The following is a 24,398-nucleotide window of genomic DNA, read 5'->3' on the forward strand; positions in this document are numbered from 1 at the left end:
TTAGTCTACACACGTTTTATGGATCAAAACATCAAGAAATCCCCTATGAGAACCCCTAAACCCAACTAGATGACTACTCACACATAACTAAGCAAGAACAAAACGATTTTGATGAAGAAAACATGATAAGATTGTATTAAAACAGAGTAAAGGTTCAGAAGATCTTCTCCAAATGGTTTTGAGATGAACTCCTTTACAAATCTTCACAAATCACACCAAAACAAGTACAAAACACTCAAATCTTCTCTCTAGAACTTGTAAATCTCCTCCTTGGTCGCCCCTGGTCTTTTCTGAGTCTCAAAGGTCGAGTTTTTTTTCTGAATTATTGAGGGGAGTGGGTAAAAAGGAGTGAAAAGCTCGTTTGTGGGTGTGGAGCCCGTAGAGCCTTAGATCGGTCGATCCACATATACCGGATCGGTCGATCTAGTGCATGAAAGCATAAGATCGGTCGATTTACATTGACCGGATCGGTCGATCCCACGTCCTGTGCGATCAATACTTCATTCGGTCAATTGTTCGGTCTATCTTGCTTCTGAATAAATCCCGAATGCGTTCTTTTCTTTCAAGCTATCTAGTAACCTGCATATTACACTTACGAACACCAAAACGCATCAAATAGACCAAAACATTAATTAAAACCGACCATTTAATTGCTCCAAAACGAGTTTAAAACCGTTAAAAACACGGAATATCAACAGGGCAGGGACTTTCTCCCAAATGCGGGCAGCAAAGGGACAGGAAAAGAATAGGTGGAGTGGGGTTTCAGTTTCCCCGCACCGCTTGCATCTTGACTCGGCCTGTAGCCCTCTTATCAATAGGGTATGTCCCACCGGTAGTGCTCCATTCAAAGCGCTCCATAGGAAAGATTGAATCTTAGGAGCAGTGTTTAGGTTCCATATGCATTTGCGCCAGGGATACTCAGCTGTCACAGGGGTATGGAGTGACTTCCTGGCCAACTCATATCCTGATTTAGAGTTGTACAAGCCTGAAGCATCTGGAAGCCAAACAAGTTCATCATGTTTTTTGAAGGAGCTAGGAATAATCTGGAGAATCCGGTCCTCATAAAGAGGCAAGTGTTGTCGTATAGCCATGACGTTCCACTCCATAGTGTCTGGGTGCATATGGTCTGAGACTCGTAAATCTTGGCTCTCTATAGAGGGAGGAGGTCCTATAGGTGTTAGAGGTTCTGAAGAGGCCAGCCATGGTTCAGACCACACCTTGATCTGGGACCCATTTCCGACGCTCCATCCCAGTCCCAGCTGAAGAAGGTCACGGCCCTAAATAATCCCTCTCCATCTGTGCGACGCAGACGTGGGGCAGTTACACTCACGGAGGGAGGACGACTGGCAATACTTTCCCAAAAGGGTTTGAGCCAGGAGTGATTGCGGTTCTCGGATAAGCCGCCAGGTTATCTTAGCCAGTAGGGCCTGATTGAAACACTCGATGTCTCGGAAGCCTAATCCACCCAAGTTCTTCGGTAGGGTGAGCTTAGACCAGGCTATCCAACACATCTTCCTAACATTGGGTTTTGAATCCCACCAAAACCTCGTTAATAGAGATTGGATTTTCTTTCATAGAGAGGTTGGGAGTTTGAAACATGACATAGCGTAGGCGGGAATAGCGGTGAGAACCGACTTGAGTAATACTTGTTTACCCGCACCAGATAGTAATCTTGTATTCTTAGCATTCATTTTAACAACAGTAAAAGAAAAGATGAGTCTATTATGTAGCGTATTTTCTGAATTGTTGGCCGCTGCGGCAGCGTCAGCCAAAAGAACAGAGCTAATGTATGATGTTTTGTGTATCGACAACGCATGCAGATCCAAAGAGTCTTGTAGTAATCTGACATATCAACATGTACATTGGTAGCAAGCAATTCAGAGTGGTGAAAGCTCTCTTTTCTCCTTATGCGATCTGCAATTTAATCTTTTGCGTAATCAGGTCTTAGAGCATCACAGTAATTCATGTTCTTCCTTAATTCACTTTTGGAACTGATCAAACCCACCAAGCTTTTCATTTGGCTGTTTGCTTACGTGACTTTGCCTCAATCTGGAATCTCCAGGACAAGAATCTTGTGACCTGATGGACACGAGCCTTGACACATGAGGCTCTATTGAGCCTCAAAAGGAAAACCGCAGAAGCATATCTATCAATGTTTTGTGTTTGGTTGAATTGGGGGCTGACATTAGAATGTGCTCTCCTAAGTAGACCTGACTTACAGAGAAGTTCTGCATCGAAAACACGTTACTTTACTTGTCATGGCCCTTGGTCCAAAACTGGCAAGGACATAGACCTAACAAGGCCTATCATGGGCGTTAGTGGATTTGGACTTTGTGGACGCGGTCGGTCTAATGGTCACAAAAAGCTAAGGTTTCTTATTCAAGTTATCCCGTCAAAATATCAAAATTGAATTTTTTCTTCTAAAATCTAAATATCGAGTATTTCCACCAAAACCGCAAAACTGAGTTTTCCACAAAAACCGTAAAATCAAGTTTTTCACCAAAACCGCAAAATCAAATTTCCCACTAAAACTGCAAAATCGATTTTCCACAAAAACTCATAAAATCAAGTTTCCGCCAAAACCGTAAAATCAAATTTCCCTCCAAAAACGCAATATCGAATTTTTCCGGCAAACCCGCAAAATCAAATTTTCTGGCAAAACCGCAAGATCAAATTTTTCTGCTAAAACCGTAAAATCGAGTTTCCCGCCAAAATAGCAAAATCAAAATTTCCACTAAAATCTTAATATCGAGTTTTCCGCCAAAACCGTAAAATCAAGTTTTCCCGCCAAAAATGTCAAATCAAAATTTTCCACCAAAAACGTGAAATCAAATTTTCCCGCTAAGCCGTAAAATCAAGTTTTCCCGCCAAAACCGCCAAATCAAATTTATCCGCCGAAACCACAAAATCGAGTTTTTCCGTCAAACTCGGAAAATCGAATTTTCCCACTAAAATCTTAATATTGAGTTTTCTGCAAAAATTGCAAAATAAAGTTTTTATGCCAAACTCGCAAAATTGAGTTTTTCTCCAAAATCAAGTTTTTTTTGGAAACAAACACGAAAATCAAGTTTTCTGCCAAAATCATAAAATTGAGTTTTTTCACCAAAACTACAATATAAATTTCCTGCCAAAACCGTAACAACAAAAATTTCCGCAAAATCTTATGAGTTATGAAATTATGTGTGAAGTTGTACTACTTATATGGTCTTTTGAACTTATGTTTTGTTGTACTTATGGATTTATAGATGAATTTTAGTCTTATAAACTTGTATTTGTATTTATAGGCTTATAAATTGATATATAAAATTTTCTTATATGGTTTATTATGGATTTGGTCCTTAATGGATATGGTCATTCCATACGTCCATAAACAATAAATGAACAAATGAATATAGGGCGAGCCCAATTTACAGTTCACCTTATCTTTCTTATTTTTCATAAGGTGGTTGACTTTTGAAGTTAATCTGAGTTGCTTTCACAAATGAGGAGGTAAGCATGTGATTTTGCATAATCGGATTGATACATTAGCGACTTCAGAAGGGAACTGTAACACCCGTAACCTCCTATATGGAGAACGGCGTGTAACTTACCGTAAAATATCGAATTAAACCGATTTATAAAATCAAATAAAATGTCGAACCTTTTAATCAAATAATTTCCAAATAAATACGAGTTTACAATTTAAAACCAAGTACCTTAAATCGAAAAGTTAATTAAAACCGAAATAAAATACAACGATCCCAAGACACCAATCCGTCCACATATCCAACTAGTTGTCATGCTCACCTGCAAGGGGAAGAAAGAGGGGTGAGCAACAGGGGAGTTACTCCGTGAGGTATGGGATGCTAAACACGCAAACCACTGACTTGAGTAAATAGAACTTCCACTATGGAAGTTTAACTCTAACATGAACAAACAAGATGCCTAAAGCATCACACAACACAAACAATGCGATGATAGCATATAGCTAGTCCATACACTCCGCATCTCCTCATACGGATATATATACATATGTTGCATCGCTAGTACAGTCTGTCTCTGTACCCCCGCCCTCCAAAGCTGCGTCGAATGCAAACGTCTCTGCACCCACGCCCCACACAATCTGCGTCGCTAGCCCAGACGTCTCTGAGCCCCCGCCCACCAAAGCTGCGTCGCTAGTCCAGACATCTCTGGACCCCCGCCCACTCACATAGTCCCTACTCATAACTATGTATACATACATATATATATCGCATATTTTAACATCACACAATCAAATCAACGGTTGAATCCTCTAGACCCCTAGTTCCAGTTTACAATGAATGAACTAACTAACAATCAAGACTCAAACAGACTCGACTCAAACAGACGGATCATGATTCAAAATCTAAACTACGATAGAGAGAATTCTACACTGGTACGGGATTTACGGAATAGACCCTCACCTTAGCCAATATCTAGAACCGGAATCAGATCGGAAAACAATGACATAACTTGATCACCAAGAAAGCTAAGGTTTCGCCATGGATCTTCATCCCGCCAACAACACTGATATTCCGTGTTTTTAACGGTTTTAAACTCGTTTTGGAGCAATTAAATGGTCGGTTTTAATTAATGTTTTGGTCTATTTGATGCGTTTTGGTGTTCTTAAGTGTAATATGCAGGTTACTAGATAGCTTGAAAGAAAAGAACGCATTCGGGATTTATTCAGAAGCAAGATGGACCGAACAATGGACCGAATGAAGTATTGATCGCACAGAGCACGAGATCGACCGATCCGGGATACCTGGATCGACCGATCCCAGGCTTTCATACACGAGATCGACCGATCCTAGCCATGTGGATCGACCGATCTCAGGCGCTACGGGCTCCACACGCACAAACGAGCTTTTCACTCCTTTTTACCCACTCCCCTCAATAATTCAAGAAAAAGAACTCGACCTTTGAGACTCAGAAAAGACCAGGGGCGACCAAGGAGGAGATTTACAAGTTCTAGAGAGAAGATTTGAGTGTTTTGTACTTGTTTTGGTGTGATTTGTGAAGATTTGTAAAGGAGTTCATCTCAAAACCATTTGGAGAAGATCTTCTGAACCTTTACTCTGTTTTAATACAATCTTATCATGTTTTCTTCATCAAAATCGTTTTATTCTTGCTTAGTTATGTGTGAGTAGTCATCTAGTTGGGTTTAGGGGTTCTCATAGGGGATTTCTTGATGTTTTGATCCATAAAACGTGTGTAGACTAAGGGATTACGTTTTGGTTCTTCATCTAATGGATTTCTTACTGCTTGAACTGAATTGATCACTTAGTTCATGATTTCAGATTGTTTGATGCACCGAAAGTGATTGTTTGAACTTCCGAAAATACTTTAGATGAGCAAAGTGTCCTTAACCCTCGGAAGTTGATGTTATTGCGCTTTGTGAACATATTGAACCTGTTCTTAATGCTTGTTTAGAAATTGAAACTCAGCGGAAGTTAGTGTGGAGATTTCTATAACATAGAGAATTAGCGCTACGGAAGTAGGTTAATTCTAATATCGTGTTTGAGTTCTAGACGGTTCTTAATATATCCCTGTGTCTTCCATTAATTGTATCTTGATTAAAAAGAAATCCCTGAGAATTCCCAATGCCCAACGTTTGTTTTAAAATAGTTTTCAAATCGTTTAAATCATCTTTTTACATGCTTGTTTATGCTTTGTGACACTAGAGAAAATTAAATAAAAACCATCAAAAATATATTTTGATTCGCTGTAGCTATTAACTTGTCTGCAACTCTACGTGTGATCATCGGTCCCTGTGGATTCGATCCCGTATTACTACTGCGTACTTTACTGTGCACTTGCAGTTAGATAATCGGGTTAAAACTCGAGACATCAAGTTTTTGGCGCCGTTGCCGGGGACCATTTGGTCACCCTAGAGTTAATGATCAGTTTAAGACTATAGCATTTTCTTTATTTTGTCTAATGTTTCTGTCTTTCTCTTTCTGTTTGTGTTTTCAGGTGAATGAGCGGATTTCATACTAGAAGCAAAGGATCATCGAATTTAATACCTTTGGAGTTAGAGCTCGGCCGCCTAGAGAGACAAGTGAAAAAGAAAAGACTTGAGTCCGCTGAAGAGGTTGAAATGGCTGAACACCAAGAAGACCAATTTCAGGACAACCCGCAAAATCCAATTCCTGTAAATGAACGAGAAGGCAACAATGCTGGTGATAATCAGCAGGCTGGTGTAGCTGCAAGACAACAGGCTGGAGACTATGGCATGCCTAGGATGACGCTTGCACATTATGATACACCAGATGCATTCTATGCCGATCGTTCTGGGATTCGCCCACCTCCCATTGAGAGAAGAGACTTTGAGATCAAGACTGGTCTCATTAATTTGGTGGAGAAAAATCCGTTTCATGGAAACCCGTCTGAGGACCCGATGTATCACTTGGAGCATTTTGAGCGAGTCTGTGACACCAGCAGACATAATGGAGTTCCTCAAGGCGCTTTGAAATGCAGGTTGTTCCCGTTTTCCTTAGCTGATAAAGCTATCAGATGGTTAAAGTCCATCCCTCCAGGATCTCTTACTACATGGGAAGAGACAAGAGCTGCTTTTCTACAGCATTTCTTCACCAAGTCAAGGTCCACATATCTGAGAAGCAGAATTGGAAGCTTTCAGCAACTTGATTCAGAAAGCTTTCATGAGGCTTGGGAGCGTTTCAAGGAGTACACACAGGACTGCCCTCACCATGGCTACACTGATGTGAGTTTGCTGAACATTTTCTATAATGGAGTTCATGAAGAGAGTCAAGATGCCATGGACACAGCAAGTAATGGTGATTTCATGACCAAGACTGTTGAAGAAGCTTACACCTTGTTGAACAACCTGTCATCCAGCAAAGCAAACCGCAAGTCAAGGTTTGATACCAGCCAGAAGGGTGTTGGTTATGAATCCAAGAAGATAGATGAGTTGAATGCCAAGATTGAGATGCTTCTCAAGAGAGATCAGAAATCTGTGAAATTTGTGGAGGAGCAAGGCTATCGTTCCTCACAAGAAGCTGTTGGTGATGATTCAAGTGATATGCAGGCTGATGTGAACTACATTGGTGGTCAAGGAAACTACAACAGAGGCTACAATCAGAACCTTGGGTGGAATCAAAATCAGCAAAATAATCTGTCTTACCGGAGCAACAATGTGGAGAATCCACAACATCAGTCCTACCCTCAGGCAGGAAACAGGCAGAACCAGAATCAGAACCAGAGTGTGTTCAACCAAGGATTTCAGAACAGAAATCAATATCAGGGGAACAACTCGGGCAACTCAGGATTTCAGCAAAGGCAGCAGTACAACAACTATCAGAATCAAGGAAATGCCTCTTCGTCACAGCCTTCTCAGGATAACGAAATTAAGAAGATGCTGCAAATGGTGCTAGAAGGTCAGAAGAATAGCACTGCAGAGATAAACACCAAGGTGGATAACATGTATGGAGAGCTTAATGGGAAGTTTGAAACTTTGAACACCCATTTGAAAGTTTTGGAAAAGCAAGTTGCTCAAACCGCCTCCAGCAGCAGAACAGCACCTGGATTTCTACCAGGGAAGTCAGAGACGAATCCAAAGGAGTTTGTGAATGCTATAACACTTAGGAGTGGAAAAACGATTGAGGAATCGAAAGAGAAAGAGATCGACCGATCTCAAGAACAGATCGACCGATCCAAGGGGAAGGAGATCGACCGATCCGGTCCATCTGGATCGACCGATCCCGTGTCGACGAAGCCAAATTCCTCTGAACCTGAAGAGGTGTATGTGGCGCCTCCTGCTTATGTTCCTAAGGCTCCATACCCATCCAGACCAAGGCAGAAGATCAAAGAACGTGAGTACGAGAAGCTAAAGAACCTTGTTGGGGAGTTACATGTGAGATTGCCATTCGTTGAAGCGGTGAAGATGGTACCTTCTCTTAAAAGGTACATGAAGGAGATTCTTACCGATAAGATGAGCCTAGAGCGGGGTGTGTTGATGCTCAATGAGGAGTGTAGCGCAGTTCTACAAAATGTCATGCCTAAAAAGCGTGAAGATCCCGGAGCATTTGTTCTACCATGCCGCATTGGATCACTTACTTTTGAGAAGAGTCTCTGCGATCTGGGTTCAGGAGTGAGCCTAATGCCTTTCTCTGTCTCTGAGAGGCTAGGCATGACGAACTACAAACCTACAAGGATCTCCTTGGTCCTTGCTGACCGATCAGTGCGAAGACCAGTCGGTGTACTAGAGAACATCCCTGTTGGTGTTGGAAAGGGATACGTGCTTACCGATTTTGTAGTTCTGGAGCTGGAAGAGGAACCTAAAGATCCTCTCATTTTGGGCAGACCGTTTTTAGCTACTGCTGGAGCCATGATTGATGTACAGAATGGGCATATAGACTTACGTCTAGGAGACATGGCGATGAGATACAATGTGGAGAAGGTGCTGAAAAATCCGACTATTGATGGACAGACTTTCTGGGTTGATACATTGACTGAACTGGTGGAGGAAATGGATGAAGAGTTGCACACTGATGATCCTCTACAAGTCGCATTGACCCAAAGGGAGAGTGAGTTCGGGTTCATGAACCAAGAAGTGGTTGGATTTTCTGAGATTTTGGATTCAGCCTCACCGATTGAGAAGCATGTCGCCTATGTCAGCCTTGAAGACTCAGGCACCGATAAAACCGTCAAACCGTCATCCTCCCAACCAGATTGGAGTGAGGAGAATGCTCCAAAGGTGGAACTTAAAGCCCTCCCAGCTGGGCTGAGGTATGCATTCTTGGGACCGAATTCCACATATCCTGTTATTATTTGTGCTAACCTGAATAATGTGGAGACCGCTTTGCTTCTTTCAAAATTGCGAAAGTATAGAAAAGCATTGGGGTACTCTTTGGATGATATTACAGGTATTTCTCCAGATCTTTGCATGCACAAGATTCACTTGGAGGATGAGTCAAAGACGTCCATAGAGCACCAGCGAAGACTGAATCCCAAACTGATGGAAGTTGTGAAAAAGGAGATTCTAAAGCTGTTGAGTGCAGGGGTGATCTACCCAATTTCAGACAGCACTTGGGTGAGCCCGGTTCATGTGGTTCCTAAGAAGGGTGGCATCACTGTCATCACAAATGAGAAGGATGAGCTGATTCCTACCAGAACAGTCACAGGGCATAGGATGTGCATTGACTACAGGAAGCTAAACTCAGCCACAAGGAAGGACCACTTCCCACTTCCTTTCATTGACCAGATGCTGGAAAGACTAGCCAACCACCCCTACTACTGTTTTCTCGATGGCTACTCCGGGTTCTTTCAGATACCCATTCATCCAGACGACCAAGAGAAGACAACATTCACCTGCCCATACGGTACTTTTGCCTACAGGAGAATGCCTTTCGGATTGTGCAATGCTCCTGCCACTTTCCAGAGATGCATGATGTCGATCTTTACTGATCTTATTGAGGACATTATGGAGGTTTTTATGGACGATTTCTCAGTCTACGGTTCTTCATTTAGCGACTGCCTTGCTAATCTGTGCAAGGTGCTGGAAAGATGTGAGGAGAAGAACTTGGTGTTAAATTGGGAGAAGTGTCATTTCATGGTGAAAGATGGCATTGTTTTGGGTCACAGGATATCAGAGCAGGGTATCGAGGTTGACAAAGCAAAGATTGAAGTTATGACCAGCCTACAGCCTCCCAGGACAGTGAGGGATATTCGGAGTTTTCTGGGACATGCCGGTTTCTACAGGAGGTTTATCAAAGACTTCTCTATGATAGCGAGGCCACTCACCCGTCTGCTGTGCAAAGAAGCGAAGTTTGTTTTTGATGCTGACTGCCTCGCTGCGTTTCAGATTCTCAAGAAGTCTCTAGTCAGTGCTCCCATTGTGCAGCCACCAGATTGGGACTTGCCATTTGAAATAATGTGTGACGCAAGTGATTACGCGATTGGAGCTGTTTTGGGGCAGAGAAAAGACAAGAAACTCCATGTGATCTATTATGCCAGCCGAACGCTTGATGATGCTCAAATCAAGTATGCTACCACTGAGAAGGAGTTGCTGGCAGTAGTTTATGCTTTCGAGAAGTTCAGGTCCTATTTGGTGGGCTCGAAAGTAATTGTGCACACAGATCATGCAGCCTTGAAGTACCTGATGACGAAAAAAGATGCTAAACCGAGACTCTTAAGGTGGATCTTACTCCTACAGGAGTTTGATATTGAGATCAGAGACAAGAGAGGAGCAGAAAATGGAGTGGCAGATCATCTTTCCCGAATGAGAGTGGAAGCTGAAACACCACTGGATGATACATTACCCGAGGAGAATGTCTATGTGATCACCTTGCTGGAGGATGAGTATTTGGATCAGGCTGATTGCTGTGCCATGAGACAAATTCAGGATGATCTCCCATGGTTTGCAGACTTTGCAAACTACCTATGTGCTGGAATTGAACCACCGAACCTGAAGGGATATGAGAGGAAAAGTTCATGAGAGATGTGAACCACTACTACTGGGATGATCCCTTCCTCTACAAGAGATGCTCAGATGGTTTATTCAGGAGATGTGTTCTGGAGAATGAGATGCAAGGGATTCTTTTCCACTGCCACAGTTCAGAATACGCAGGCCATTTTGCAACATTCAAGACGGTTTCTAAGGTCCTGCAGGCTGGTTACTGGTGGCCTACACTTTTCAGAGACGCCCATGAGTTTGTCTCAAAGTGTGATGCATGTCAGCGGAAGGGCAACATCAGTAAGAGAAATGAGATGCCCCAAAATTTCATCCTTGAAGTTGAAGTTTTTGATGTATGGGGAATTGATTTTATGGGCCCTTTCCCATCTTCTTATGGAAATGAGTACATCCTGGTTGCGGTTGATTATGTCTCCAAGTGGGTGGAAGCAGTAGCCAGCAAGACAAATGACTCTAGTGTTGTCAAGAAAATGTTCAAGACAGTCATTTTTCCAAGATTCGGGATCCCGAGAGTGGTTATTAGTGATGGAGGCTCTCACTTCATCAACAAGACGTTCGATAAACTGCTGAAGAAACATGGAGTAAAGCATAAGGTAGCTACACCTTATCATCCTCAGACAAGTGGGCAGGTTGAAATATCGAACCGAGAAATCAAGGGATTTTGGAGAAGGCTGTAGGCAAAACAAGGAAAGACTGGGCTGTGAAGCTTGATGACGCCTTATGGGCGTATAGAACCGCCTACAAGACTCCCTTGGGCACCACTCCTTTTAATCTGGTCTATGGAAAGTCTTGTCACCTACCTGTGGAATTGGAGTACAGTGGTTTTTGGGCAACGAAGTTGATGAACTTCGACATTAAAACCGCAGCAGAAAGGAGGATGGTTCAGTTGAACGAGCTGGACGAGATTCGGTTGAACGCCTATGAGAACACCAAAATCTACAAGGAAAGAACTAAGGCATGGCATGACAGAAAGATAATCCCGAGAGACTTCGCTGCTGGAGACAAAGTCCTTCTGTTCAACTCTAGACTCAAGCTATTTCCTGGAAAGCTTAAGTCTCGTTGGTCCGGACCTTTCACCATCACAGAGGTTAGACCTTATGGAGCTGTTGTCTTGGAAGACAATGGGAGGAAATTCACCGTCAATGGGCAGAGGCTAAAACCTTACTTCACAGATGCAAAACCCGAAGAAGGAACCAACATTCCTTTAACGGAACCCGATCTCGCCTAAGGACAACAAAATAGTCAGGCTCGCGACTTTAAACAAGCGCTGACTGGGAGGCAACCCACATGGTTTGATTTTCTTTCTCTTTTGTGATTATGTTTTCTTGTGTGAATTGATTTTTGGTTGTGTTTTTAGATGATTTTTAGGCATGTATCACGATCAGGCATAGATCGATCCGAAAGAAACAGAACGGCGATCCAGGTAAGCGATTGGTCGATCCGTCATACGCAGATCGGTCGATCCATGTCACGGATCGGTCGATCCTTACGCGTGAGATCGGTCGATCTAGGGTAAGTATTTCCGGTTTGATTTCACTTAATTTAAACCGGAAAACACCCATAAAATTTCCAACTCGCGAAAAAACGATCAAACACCTCTGATTTCATCTTCCTCTCCTCTCAAACTCTCTCAAACCTCTCAAGAACATGCAAATCGATTTTCATCATATCTCAACCGATTTTTGTAATTCTTGGTGCTAAACTCATTAGTTTTTCAAGCTCTATCCATTTCTACCATCAGTTTTCATCAAGACACAGGTATGACTCTCTAAATTGGGAATCAAAAATCGCCCTAGGGTTAGATTTAGGGGAATCTCCGAATTATAAATGGAATAGCATCTAGGATGGTTTATTTGTGATGATTATACTCATGGGTTACCTAGATTGCCAATTTGTAGGATGAATTGCGATTTTGCCTAAAAAAAAAAAAAAAAAAAAAAAAAAAAAAATTAAATTTTCGAGTTTAATTGAAAAACGAAAATTGGAATGGAGTGTGATGTGTTATTTTGTGTTTAGAGAAGAGATGTGTGCTAAATTTTTACATGTTTAGGATGTTGATCAGAAATGATTATATAAGAGTGTTTTTCTATATGTCTCTTACTTGGGTTTTGATGAATTAATTTTGCAGATAATGCCTAAGAGACAGAAGAAGCAGAGTGAGCGTGGGGATTCCTCGGTACAGACTGCTAGGCTCAGCACAAAGGGCAGGTTCCGAAAGACGGATAGGTCTCATCCTGCGAATCGAGAGATAACCCAGCAGTGGGATATACATGATGATGATTTCTATGAGCAGATGAGGGGAGTGGAAATATGTCCGTCGCGCTTCGCTCACAGAGACACTACAGATGCATTGGGGATAACCGAGGATATTGAAGCCTTGTTCGAGAAGATTGGCCTGGGATACATCTTCGATCTTCACTGTGATTGCTATGCTGACTTGACCAGGCAGTTCCTCGCATCAGCCCGCCTCTACCATCCTGACGAGGACAACCCAGTTGCTGATAAGGCGATGTTCTCCTTCATTGTGAACAGGCAGTTCCACTCCATGACCATCTTTCAGCTGTGCGACGTCTTTGGGTTCGGGAAAGGACGTCAATCTTGTGTTCCTGACTTCCCGGAACACAATGATTTCTGGACATTCATCGCTTCAGGAAACTTCATCTCTCGAGAGGCCAAGCAAGCTAGAATTCGTAGCCCTGTTCTGCGATATGCAGTGAGAGTGATCAGCAGTGTTATCTATGGGAAGACGGAACCCGCTGCAGTGACAAAAGATGAGCTAGCTCTTCTGTTCATCGGGGCTGGACACCTATGGCCTCAAGGCGCGGACATTACCTATGTTAGCGGGAAGGACATAAACATAGGAGCTGTGATCGCGGAGAAGCTTGCGTACTTCAAAGTTTCAGATACGAAGAGATGTGGGTTTGGAGCGGTTATCACACAGATCTTAAGGCATTGTGGAGTGTTTCTTCCACCTGTTGACAGAGTGGTGGATAAGAAGGGGATGTATCAGAACTTTTTCGACATGAGAGCACTCATTAGCAGCCACTACCTCACCGGCCCTTGGCGAGGAAGCATCGACAAGTCCGCCCCTCATATCTACCAGTTCCAGAACCAACAAGGGAGAGAGCAATTTGTCAAGCTACCCGATACCGCCATCACCGAGCTGACTGATCCAGGTGCCCTCATATTTCTACCACCGCCTCCATCTCTCTGCACCAGACCCGCGACACTGAAGAAGAAAGGAGTCGCATCATCATCGACACACCAGCAGGCACCACATGATGATATAGAGGAGGAACCTGAAGATGAGGAAAGTCTTTTCCCCACGGATTTCACTCCGTATATGCTGCCACCAGCACCTCCCGCTACTGCATCCGCTGCTGAGATCAACGCTTGGTCCATCAAGAGCCATCAAACCAACAACTCCATACTGCTGAAGATGTGGAAGGGAATCTGCAACATTAAGAAGGGATGCGCATCACAGCCAGCTGTTTCTGGAGATAGCGATGACGACTCAGGCGCTCACGACACCGCTGCTGGACCTGAGGCAGCGGAGGACTCTGATGATGATGGAGCCTTGGAGAGGCGCTCCAAGAGGCGTACTGACCGCAACGCCTGATCGGTAATCTCTCTTGGAATTATTTTCACCCCGAGACGGTGTGAAGTAAGTCTGGGGGAGGATGCTACTTATGTACCATATTGCTTTTATTTCTTTTATTTTCTTTGTGTTTTAAAAACTCTCTCCGTATTTTTCTCAGACCCTGTGATGATTATTAGACTATTTCCTTGTGTGTTGTGCATTACATTTCATATTGACCATTTTTCAGGACTGTTAGCGCAGACAAACCGAGGAACCACTTGACCAAGCAACCTCTCCTTAAATCTTTTATCAAGTCTCGGTGAATTGTAATCGATTCAACTATTTTTGACCATTAATGAATTTAATTTCTTTTGACCAGGAATCAACATCAGGAAACGGTACACCATATACACATTCAGGATTTTCTTTACCACATTTTACCACTCTTTAATAATCCTGAATGGCCAGACTCATCAATAGTTTGGTACCTCACCTACACCTTACCCTTTTATTTCATCTCCATGCATTCTTACACACTGATTATATGTGCATACATGTGCAAAAACAATGGAGAGATTAGGGTAGACATGGTTCATCCGACTGCTTAGGTAGGATCGGAACATTTAGGTGGTTAGACACGGACCTGTGTGTCTAGAGGTGTAAATGGAAAAATTGGGTTTTGTAAGTGTGTGATTGCATCGCAGTGTATATATTCGATTTCGGTTTGTATATATTGTTTTCAAAAAAAAAAAAAAAAAAAAAAAAAAAATATATATATATATGATTCGATCGATTACCACAAAACATTTGCAAGTAATCGGTCCAAAAAAAAAAAGAGTTCATGTTTATATCTCATTCAGTATATTTGATTTAGACATTTTATTTTTATTTTATGTACTAGAGATGATGCTTTGTTTAAATTTGGGGTTAGAGTTTGAGATTTGTTGGGTTTTGATCATTTGAGACTTGAGCAGTTCGAAAACATGGTTATCAATATACTCGGTCTCTCCAGCGATTTTGCATAATGTTTTGCATTTTTTTTTTTTTTTTTGATATCGCTGATACCCACAAACACTTGAGCCTCACCTAATTAAACACTAAAACAGCCTCCCAAACACCGAGCCCGTTATACCTGATGGAGATATCTTTGGTGGAAAGGTCACGCCCTTTTTAATGAATGTAAAGAGTTGATTACTTGAAACTGAGACTTGCAGGTCTGAAATATGGAAAGGTTTGCGCGGTCTTGGTGGGGATTTGGAATGAATGCCTTGACAGTCTCTGATTTAAGTGGTTAGCGAAATCACAAGGTAAGGTCTACTGAGGGTTAGTGAGCTCCCAAATTTTAATCCTCTTTACTTGAGGACAAGCAAAGATTCAAGTCTGGGGGAGTTGATATTCCGTGTTTTTAACGGTTTTAAACTCGTTTTGGAGCAATTAAATGGTCGGTTTTAATTAATGTTTTGGTCTATTTGATGCGTTTTGGTGTTCTTAAGTGTAATATGCAGGTTACTAGATAGCTTGAAAGAAAAGAACGCATTCGGGATTTATTCAGAAGCAAGATGGACCGAACAATGGACCGAATGAAGTATTGATCGCACAGAGCACGAGATCGACCGATCCGGGATACCTGGATCGACCGATCCCAGGCTTTCATACACGAGATCGACCGATCCGGCCATGTGGATCGACCGATCTCAGGCGCTACGGGCTCCACACGCACAAACGAGCTTTTCACTCCTTTTTACCCACTCCCCTCAATAATTCAAGAAAAGAACTCGACCTTTGAGACTCAGAAAAGACCAGGGGCGACCAAGGAGGAGATTTACAAGTTCTAGAGAGAAGATTTGAGTGTTTTGTACTTGTTTTGGTGTGATTTGTGAAGATTTGTAAAGGAGTTCATCTCAAAACCATTTGGAGAAGATCTTCTGAACCTTTACTCTGTTTTAATACAATCTTATCATGTTTTCTTCATCAAAATCGTTTTGTTCTTGCTTAGTTATGTGTGAGTAGTCATCTAGTTGGGTTTAGGGGTTCTCATAGGGGATTTCTTGATGTTTTGATCCATAAAACGTGTGTAGACTAAGGGATTACGTTTTGGTTCTTCATCTAATGGATTTCTTACTGCTTGAACTGAATTGATCACTTAGTTCATGATTTCAGATTGTTTGATGCACCGAAAGTGATTGTTTGAACTTCCGAAAATACTTTAGATGAGCAAAGTGTCCTTAACCCTCGGAAGTTGATGTTATTGCGCTTTGTGAACATATTGAACCTGTTCTTAATGCTTGTTTAGAAATTGAAACTCAGCGGAAGTTAGTGTGGAGATTTCTATAACATAGAGAATTAGCGCTACGGAAGTAGGTTAATTCTAATATCGTGTTTGAGTTCTAGACGGTTCTTAATATATCCCTGTGTCTTCCATTAATTGTATCTTGATTAAAAAGAAATTCCTGAGAATTCCCAATGCCCAACGTTTGTTTTAAAATAGTTTTCAAATCGTTTAAATCATCTTTTTATATGCTTGTTTATGCTTTGTGACACTAGAGAAAATTAAATAAAAACCATCAAAAATATATTTTGATTCGCTGTAGCTATTAACTTGTCTGCAACTCTACGTGTGATCATCGGTCCCTGTGGATTCGATCCCGTATTACTACTGCGTACTTTACTGTGCACTTGCAGTTAGATAATCGGGTTAAAACTCGAGACATCAAACACACCAGATCAGAAAAGAATATAAGCAAAACAATAAGACATAATTAAAATATAATTAATCTAGGGTTTATAACATAAGATTACTTGTTGCTCAAGTAAGTGCATAAAGACCACTCAACCTCACGGCAAGGCTCACGGTTATGGATCTCCGACTCCATGATGTACTATCGCCGGTGACACGCCGCGGCTCTCCGGTAGCATGGCATACTCGTCCACTAGTTCACGGCTGGTATGGTGGTGGTGTGGATCGGCGTCATGATGATGAGAAGCGACAACGCCGACATCACTCGTCTCTCCCCCACGTCTCAGCTCTGCTACATGACACCAACAAGAGCAAGAGCTACCATTGTTCCATAGGAATCAGCTACAATGGATCCGGTGGTGATTGATGGTGAACGGCGCGTCTCGTATCCTCCAACGTCAACACACGAACACAATAAAGATGATCTCTCCTTTCACACCAACACATGAATGATAATGAAGGAGCAGAAGAGACTAACAGGGAAGTGAGCTCGGGAGGAGATGAGAAATGGTGCATGGAGAAGAAGATACCAAAGAGAGAAGGACGAGATGATCATATGATAAGGCGGCTCCACTCTCGACCAAATAAAATTAATAGGGTTTTGATTCATTTTAAATACACACACGCACGACTTAAAAAAAAGCTTTGGTTTAATAATAATAATAATAATAATTACACAAATCAAACCGGTTAAGAAACCTGGGTCACGGTCGTTACAGGAACACAATGGGACAAGGGATGGGCCATCATTTGTGTTGGCTTGACCTTTTCATTGCCTACATGATTGGCTCGTGTGTTTAAGTCCAAGCTCGTAGGTCATAAATCATGATCATATACTGGTTTATGTTCGAGATTGTGGTGTTGAGCTTCAAGGGCAACTCCAATCCCATTATATTTTTTTCACTATAAAATAAAATTTGAAGTAAAAAAGTTTCAACCATATTCTATATTTCACTTTATATAGATTAAAATAATTGGTTTAATCTATAAATGGAATATTCTTTTTTGTTTATCGTACTATTTTTCACTCTAAAATAGAATATTACCATAGTATAAATCAATTCTATTATAGAGTTATTCTAATTCGAAGAGAAAAATAGAGTTATAGATTGAAAATGTTTAAATATAATGTTGAAAAATCAAAGGATAGCGTACTAGAGATAGAGTGAACATGGCCAGACAGTTGAATGTCTCTTTTTAGATATTTGGACATTGAAACAAAGAGAAGCAAGACTTTGAGATTAGATGAAAAGTCAACCAAGGAAAATATAAAATAGATTTCATATTGATCAAAGAAGAATTTTCTTATAAAGTAGACGATGATCGCTAAAACAAATTAAATTGAGCATATATATATATATTTTTGGGTTATTATTAATTTAGATAATATCCTATCCTATTATATATTAATTGAGAAGTCATTTTACTGATTTTTGCTTACATATCGATCATAGGTGAACTCTTACAAAATTGTTATAATTTGATTGGTCCATGATTTTTCATTTTTATTTATTTTAATTAGATCTAAAAAGAAAAGGTAATATCAATTGCCAAATAATTTACATAATATTACAAATAATTATTTATGGTAACTAATTGTCAAAATTATAAAAAGAGAAATAAATTGATCATTTTTTATAAGAGCTTAAATCCAAAGTTATATATCCTACTATATATTAATGAAAGAACTTAAATCCAAAGTTATATACCTTACTATATATTAATTGAAAAGTCATTTAAAAGATTTTTGGTTATTTGTCGATCATTTATAAAATCTTTAAAAAATGTTATAAATTGATTATCGATAATTTTTAATTTCTATTTATTTTATTATATTTTTAAAAAATAAGTTTATAAACAGTTAATATCACTTGCCAAACAATCTACATAATATTACAAATAATTATTTATAGTAACTAATTGTTGAAACTATAGAAAGAGTAATAATGTTTGATCAACTACATAAAATAGTAAACAATTTTTTTATTAAAATCGATATAATGATTTTATATTCTTATATAAAGTCTTATATTTGTATATGGCCTTATATTTGTATATAAAGTATTATAATAACTATTAATATTTAATAAAATCCATACATGATTTATAAATCATTTATAAAATTATAAATACGTTTATAAAATTATTTATCTTGGCTTGTTATATGTTTTAAATTATGATAAGAGGTTTTAATTTATTTATACAAGCTTAATTAAGAATTCATTTAAGATATTTTTGGTTATGTGTCGATCATTTATAAATTTATAAAATCTTAAAAAACTGTTATAAATTTATTGTTGATAATTTTTAATTTCTATTTATTTTTTATTTATTTTAATTAGATTTAAAAGAAAAAATAAGTCCACAAAGAGTTAATATCACTTCCCAAACAATCTAAATAATATTACAAATAATTATTTATGGTAACTAATTGTTGAAACTACAGAAAGAGTAATAATGTTTGATCAATTTTTATATATTTATAAACGACATAAAATAGTAAACAAATTTTTTATTAAAATCGATATAATGATTTTATATTTTTATATAAAGCCTTATATTTTTATATGGCCTTATATTTGTATGTAAAGTATTATAATGACTATTAATATCTGATAAAATCCATATATGATTTATAAATCATTTATAAAATTATAAATATGTTTATAAAATTATTTATCTTGACTTATCATATGTTTTAAATTATGATAAGATGTTTTAATTTATTTATACAAGCTTATAAACTAATTTATAAAATATATTTTTAAATTTCATTTTATATTAAAAGATAAATCACTTAATTTATTTTTTCTTAGGTGTCGATCATATATAGAGTTTGAGAAAAATATATTATAATTTGATTTGTTAATGGATTTTCAAATTTTCTTTATTTTACGAGTACGAAAATTAGTTTTAGAAATACTTTTATCAGTATCCAAACGACCTAAATATATTGCACAAAACCATTTATGGTTATTAAATATGTGATTTATATAATATATATAATTCTTCATAAAATCATTGTAGCAATCAAGTATTTCTAAACTATATAAAATATTTCAAAAGTTTCAGTATTATATATTTTCAAAACTTAAGTAATTTTATTAAAAACTTAATCATGAATATTATACATAACTAATTTTAGTACAATTATCAATACAAAATTTCAAAAAAATTTAAAATAGCCATATTTATCTTTCTGAAACAATTATTCTTAGAAAAATATTTAACAAAAACACATAATGATAAAAACATATTTTAATTTGAAAAATTATAATAAATATATTATTACAAAACATTCAAACCTGTGAAACCGCGGACATCCACCTAGTACGTATTTAAACAAATAAATCGCAGGTTGCATTAGAAACAAGGGAGTGTGGGTATGGAGAAAACAAAGACATTTGACAAGATAATTGAGAGAATGAGAAAGCCCATCACCACCGCCGTCCCTTTTCACTATCTATTTCTCTTCCTTTTCTTCTACTCATCTATATACCAATCACCAGAAGAAGAAAAAAAAAACAATAAACAAAACATGACTTTTCGTTTGTTAAATCAAACTTGACTTTGTAAATATAAGGTTTGCTTGTTGACAATAAAAAAGATGTGCTTTTGAAGCAAATGGATTCTTTTGATAAAATATTTGCAAATCTAGTTTTGCTATCTATTTCTGTGTCTCACTAATATGAAAATCGAAATATCCACGTATAGTATGTATATCCTTTTCTGAACTCATGTGGTGCTTATAGTGTTAATCTGGATCGTCTGTTTGTTGCTCTGGTCACGTCTAAGCAATTGATGTTAAATTACAGAGAAACAAAGAAGTTTGCTAAAAACGTAAAAACAGAGAGGACAACACACACCAAGCTATACCAGAAACAATAACCCAAATCTTCACTAATCCAGATTTGGACATGGTGGTTGCTTTGGATTTCTTCTTTCAGATTCTTCAGGTAAGTTATCAAAGACCTATACAACAAAAGGTTTATCCAGGTGATTATTATAATTTTTTTGTTTCTTCAAATGTCTGCTAACAAGTTGATTTAAAACTGGAATATTACCTCTTTAATGAGTTGTGTTGCTGCTGCATCTTCGCTGCTTTGGACAAAATGGTTCATGAACCACTCTGGTTTGTAGTAAACAAGTATGTATCCAATCACCCATCCAAAGGCAATACCAGGTATGACTCCCTTTACAGCTGTTATCCAAGTCAACACCTCTTCCTCTTCTTCTTCTTCCTCCTCTGATTCCGGCGTTTCATGTGGTGTTGACGCGTGAATATCTCTGCAAATTTCGTCAAGAGAAGGGCCAGAAAGTCCCATGTTACCCTCAAATGAAGTGCAGTTCTGCCTTCGAAACTGGGTGCCTCCAGGTACTAGACCAGAAAGCTGGTTATGAGAGAAGTTCATGTATGAAAGGAATGAGAGGCTCCCTAGCTCTTGAGGAATTTCTCCTGAAAGCTGGTTTTGGGAAACATCGAGTGACTCAAGAGCTGTCAGGTTTCCTAGAGATGAAGGGATGTGGCCAGTGAAAGCATTGTTCGAAAAGTTGAGCACATGAAGCTCTTTCAATTGACCTATGGACCTTGGGATCTCTCCTTCAAATTTGTTTCCTGAAAAGTCAAGTGCTCTGAAAATTTTTAGGATACGTACAAGCTCCACCTCTAAACCTTTATTCATCAACACCATTGAATCTTGGTAATAGTAATATCCCATGTACATTTCGTCCGGCTGATCAGATACCGTCCCAAGTGATGACATAGCAATCCACTTCACAAAGTAGTCTGATGGCAAAGCTCCATTGAAGTGGTTGTGCGATATGTCGATGATTTGCAACTTAGGGAACGAAGTTTGATGCATCAGTCCATGGAAGGCATTGGAGCGTAATACAAGAATTTTTAGCTCTGGTAGAGAACGCAGCCAGAAGGGAAACGTATCATTGATCATGTTGCTTTCCACGTTCAAAACTTCAAGACTAGAGAACCGGATCAAAGATCTTGGAAGTTTTCCCGTCAGTTGGTTATGACCGACGTCAAGTGTTCTTAATCTTCCAAATATATTCTCTGGAAGACGTCCTTGAAGACGATTTTGACGAAGGTTTAGATCTCTAAGAGTATACTTGAGATTAATTCCCAGACAACGAGGGATTGAACCAATGAAGTTGTTTTTCGATAAATCAAGAGTGCTAAGATTACGCCATCTGCATATGAAAGCGGGAATATTTCCCGTGAAATTATTGTTCGAGGCTAACAAGGTCATTAAAGATAGCCCATGTTTCTTTGCATTTTTGAAGCCGGTGAAAGAGTTGTTCGAAATATCCAGGTAATACAGATTTGATAGCGTCCATAACCATCCGGGCACTTGTCCTTTGATTTTATTGTTGGAAATGTCTAACCTCTCTATATTTTGCGATTTTACAAACTCTGGAAACTCGGTGATACTGCAGCCTGACAAGTGCAACTTATACAACAAAGGGAGATCTGAAACTGGACTCTTGTTTGTGGCTGAAACATGGTTGCCTGAGAGATCCAACCAACGGAGCCACTTAAAATATGACAAGATATCATTCAAGTCAATCGTAGTGGTCGTGTTCAAATAGAATAGGTCAAGAACTTCGAGCCACTTTAGATGCGAGAAGATACTAATGTCAATTGGACCTTGTGCATTGTAGTGGGAAAGGCGTAGTCGGACAAGGTTTGTGAAAATATAAGAGAAATGGTATTCACTGTTTTTGTCCACACCAAAGAAGACGTAAGAAAATCTTATTTTGCTTAGGTTTATAACTAACCATCCCACGGAATATTGTTTTATTATTGCCAAAAACATGATTTTTTGGATAATATAATTTTGTTGTCGTTTTTATTTGTTAAGAGCATTACTTGTTATTTTTAGTGTGTTATGTAGTATATATGATATATTAATATATTTTGTTTTGTTTTTTTGAATAATTTGTTGTTGTGTGTATAGTACTTGGTAGTAGTGAAGTGAACCTCTGACGTAAAAGAATATTGAATTTCAATAACTTTGCATCTACGCATTTGTTGATTCTAAGATTAACGGTTTCAGCGTCAAAATTGTGTTATATTTTTTTTTTGAAAATTATAACTATGTTTTTTGCCCTCTCCCCATATTTTGACCTTGAGCCGTCACCGTCTATGTATTTCGTTATCTTTCTGGTGTGCGATACTTCTCACCATCACCAGAAAAAGATTCACCTCTTTCTCTTGTTCTTCCTTGTCTTGTTCACCTGTGAGATTATATGGTATTTGTTATAGATCAAGTTTATATGTTTTCAGTTGTTCGGTTGATTCTCATGGCATTGTAGGTTGTTCCAGTCAATATTGACAGTTCCTCTTCTTTCTTAGATTTCAGCTGATGTTAGGAACTGCGTCTCTTTGGTTGGGTTAGAGTTTAGTCGTCTTTGATGTTGTATTCATCGTTGTTGGCTTACCGTCAATAGTCTCTGTTAGTCTTGGTTTTCAAGATCTATTTTTTGGTGTTCTAATTTATATGCTCTCTTTTATAGCTCGAGGACGGCTCCATAGTTTGCTGATTTCGTTTCGTCTCCCTTTCTCTCTCTATTCTCGCATCTCTTTTCAGCTTTCATCGCAACTCTGGTGGTTCTCCCTTTAACCATGTTTACCACTTCAGGTTTGGATAATGTTTCGTTCATGTATGCTATGTGGGTTCTGGACTCAAGTTTAGTCTCTGATTTCTCAGTGGTTGTCTTTCATTCTCCCTCTCTCAAACTTAGGGTTTGTATGTATGTTAGGATTTAGGATTTGTATAGTTCAAAGTTATTTTGTAGTGATTTAGGGTATGACCCGTTTTTAGGGTGTAAAATAAATTATAAATAATCAATATTTTTTTTAACATTGATTAATTATGCTATTACAAAAAATAATCAATATTTAAGATATGGAGATATTTGTATTTTTTAACAATGCTTAAATGTAATTGGTAAGAATTATTGGATGTAATTGGTTTGGAAAAAACGTGACAAAGGTGGAACGATATTAAATAATGCTGTAATGTTATTGGTTTGAAAGATCGATGATTTCTGATTGGGTGTAATTAGTGCTGATTTTTATTTTTTTTTAAACAGAAAAAGACAGTAGCATTCCTTGGTAAATAACTTAAAAAGCAAGGGCATAATCATATTAGAGATTATGTTTTAATAGTATAGATGTTATAACTAAATATAAAAAAAACATGTTACTTATAATATCTTATATGCGGCAACATTATTAGAGAAATTTACGGTGCAAAATTCATTTGAAATTTCTGCAAATCTTTTGGTAATAATATTAGATTTGAAGGAAATATTCTGAACTGACTTTATTTAATATTCAACATTCATTTTGTGAATTCACTGAATAATATATTGGTATCTATGAATTTGGTGATCAACAGTTAGATATTTTAGTAGATATATTGTGACACTTTGATCCAACATAGCTGAAAATATCGGCGATATCAGGATACTTGTATCCAAGCACAAGGACCGAAACAATGTCGTTTAACAAAGTAGGATCGCATGACCCCTTTGACAAAAACCCACCAATATGAATCGAACCTGAAATGAAAAGAAAAGAAGAGGGATAAGCATTTCAACAAAAGCTCAGTGAAAAAAGCTCTAGGAACCGC

At 38.7% G+C, this 24,398-nt stretch overlaps 2 protein-coding genes and 1 non-coding gene across 3 annotated transcripts; 1 reads left to right on the forward strand and 2 right to left on the reverse strand.

Annotated features, from left to right (window-relative positions):
• Positions 1 to 6,610: 6,610 nt before the first annotated feature.
• LOC125581108 lies at positions 6,611 to 6,717 on the reverse strand. Its single transcript, XR_007318819.1, has one exon. It is a non-coding gene; the product is annotated as a small nucleolar RNA R71 (small nucleolar RNA).
• A 5,362-nt stretch (positions 6,718 to 12,079) lies between these two features.
• On the forward strand, positions 12,080 to 14,781 carry LOC125580350. The gene is made up of 2 exons (XM_048744711.1): positions 12,080 to 12,190; positions 12,561 to 14,781. The coding sequence occupies exon 2, from the start codon at positions 12,564 to 12,566 to the stop codon at positions 14,049 to 14,051; it is 1,488 nt and encodes a 495-aa protein (XP_048600668.1). The 5' UTR covers positions 12,080 to 12,190; positions 12,561 to 12,563; the 3' UTR covers positions 14,052 to 14,781.
• A 5,674-nt stretch (positions 14,782 to 20,455) lies between these two features.
• Positions 20,456 to 22,577, reverse strand: LOC106378771 (receptor-like protein 35). The gene is made up of 2 exons (XM_022695668.2): positions 20,814 to 22,577; positions 20,456 to 20,721 (listed from the first exon to the last, which is right to left on the reverse strand). The coding sequence occupies exons 1-2, from the start codon at positions 22,575 to 22,577 to the stop codon at positions 20,650 to 20,652; spliced, it is 1,836 nt and encodes a 611-aa protein (XP_022551389.1). The 3' UTR covers positions 20,456 to 20,649.
• Positions 22,578 to 24,398: the final 1,821 nt, after the last annotated feature.

This window comes from Brassica napus, chromosome C1 (assembly GCF_020379485.1).
Source record: "Brassica napus cultivar Da-Ae chromosome C1, Da-Ae, whole genome shotgun sequence".
NCBI classification, from domain to species: domain Eukaryota; kingdom Viridiplantae; phylum Streptophyta; class Magnoliopsida; order Brassicales; family Brassicaceae; genus Brassica; species Brassica napus.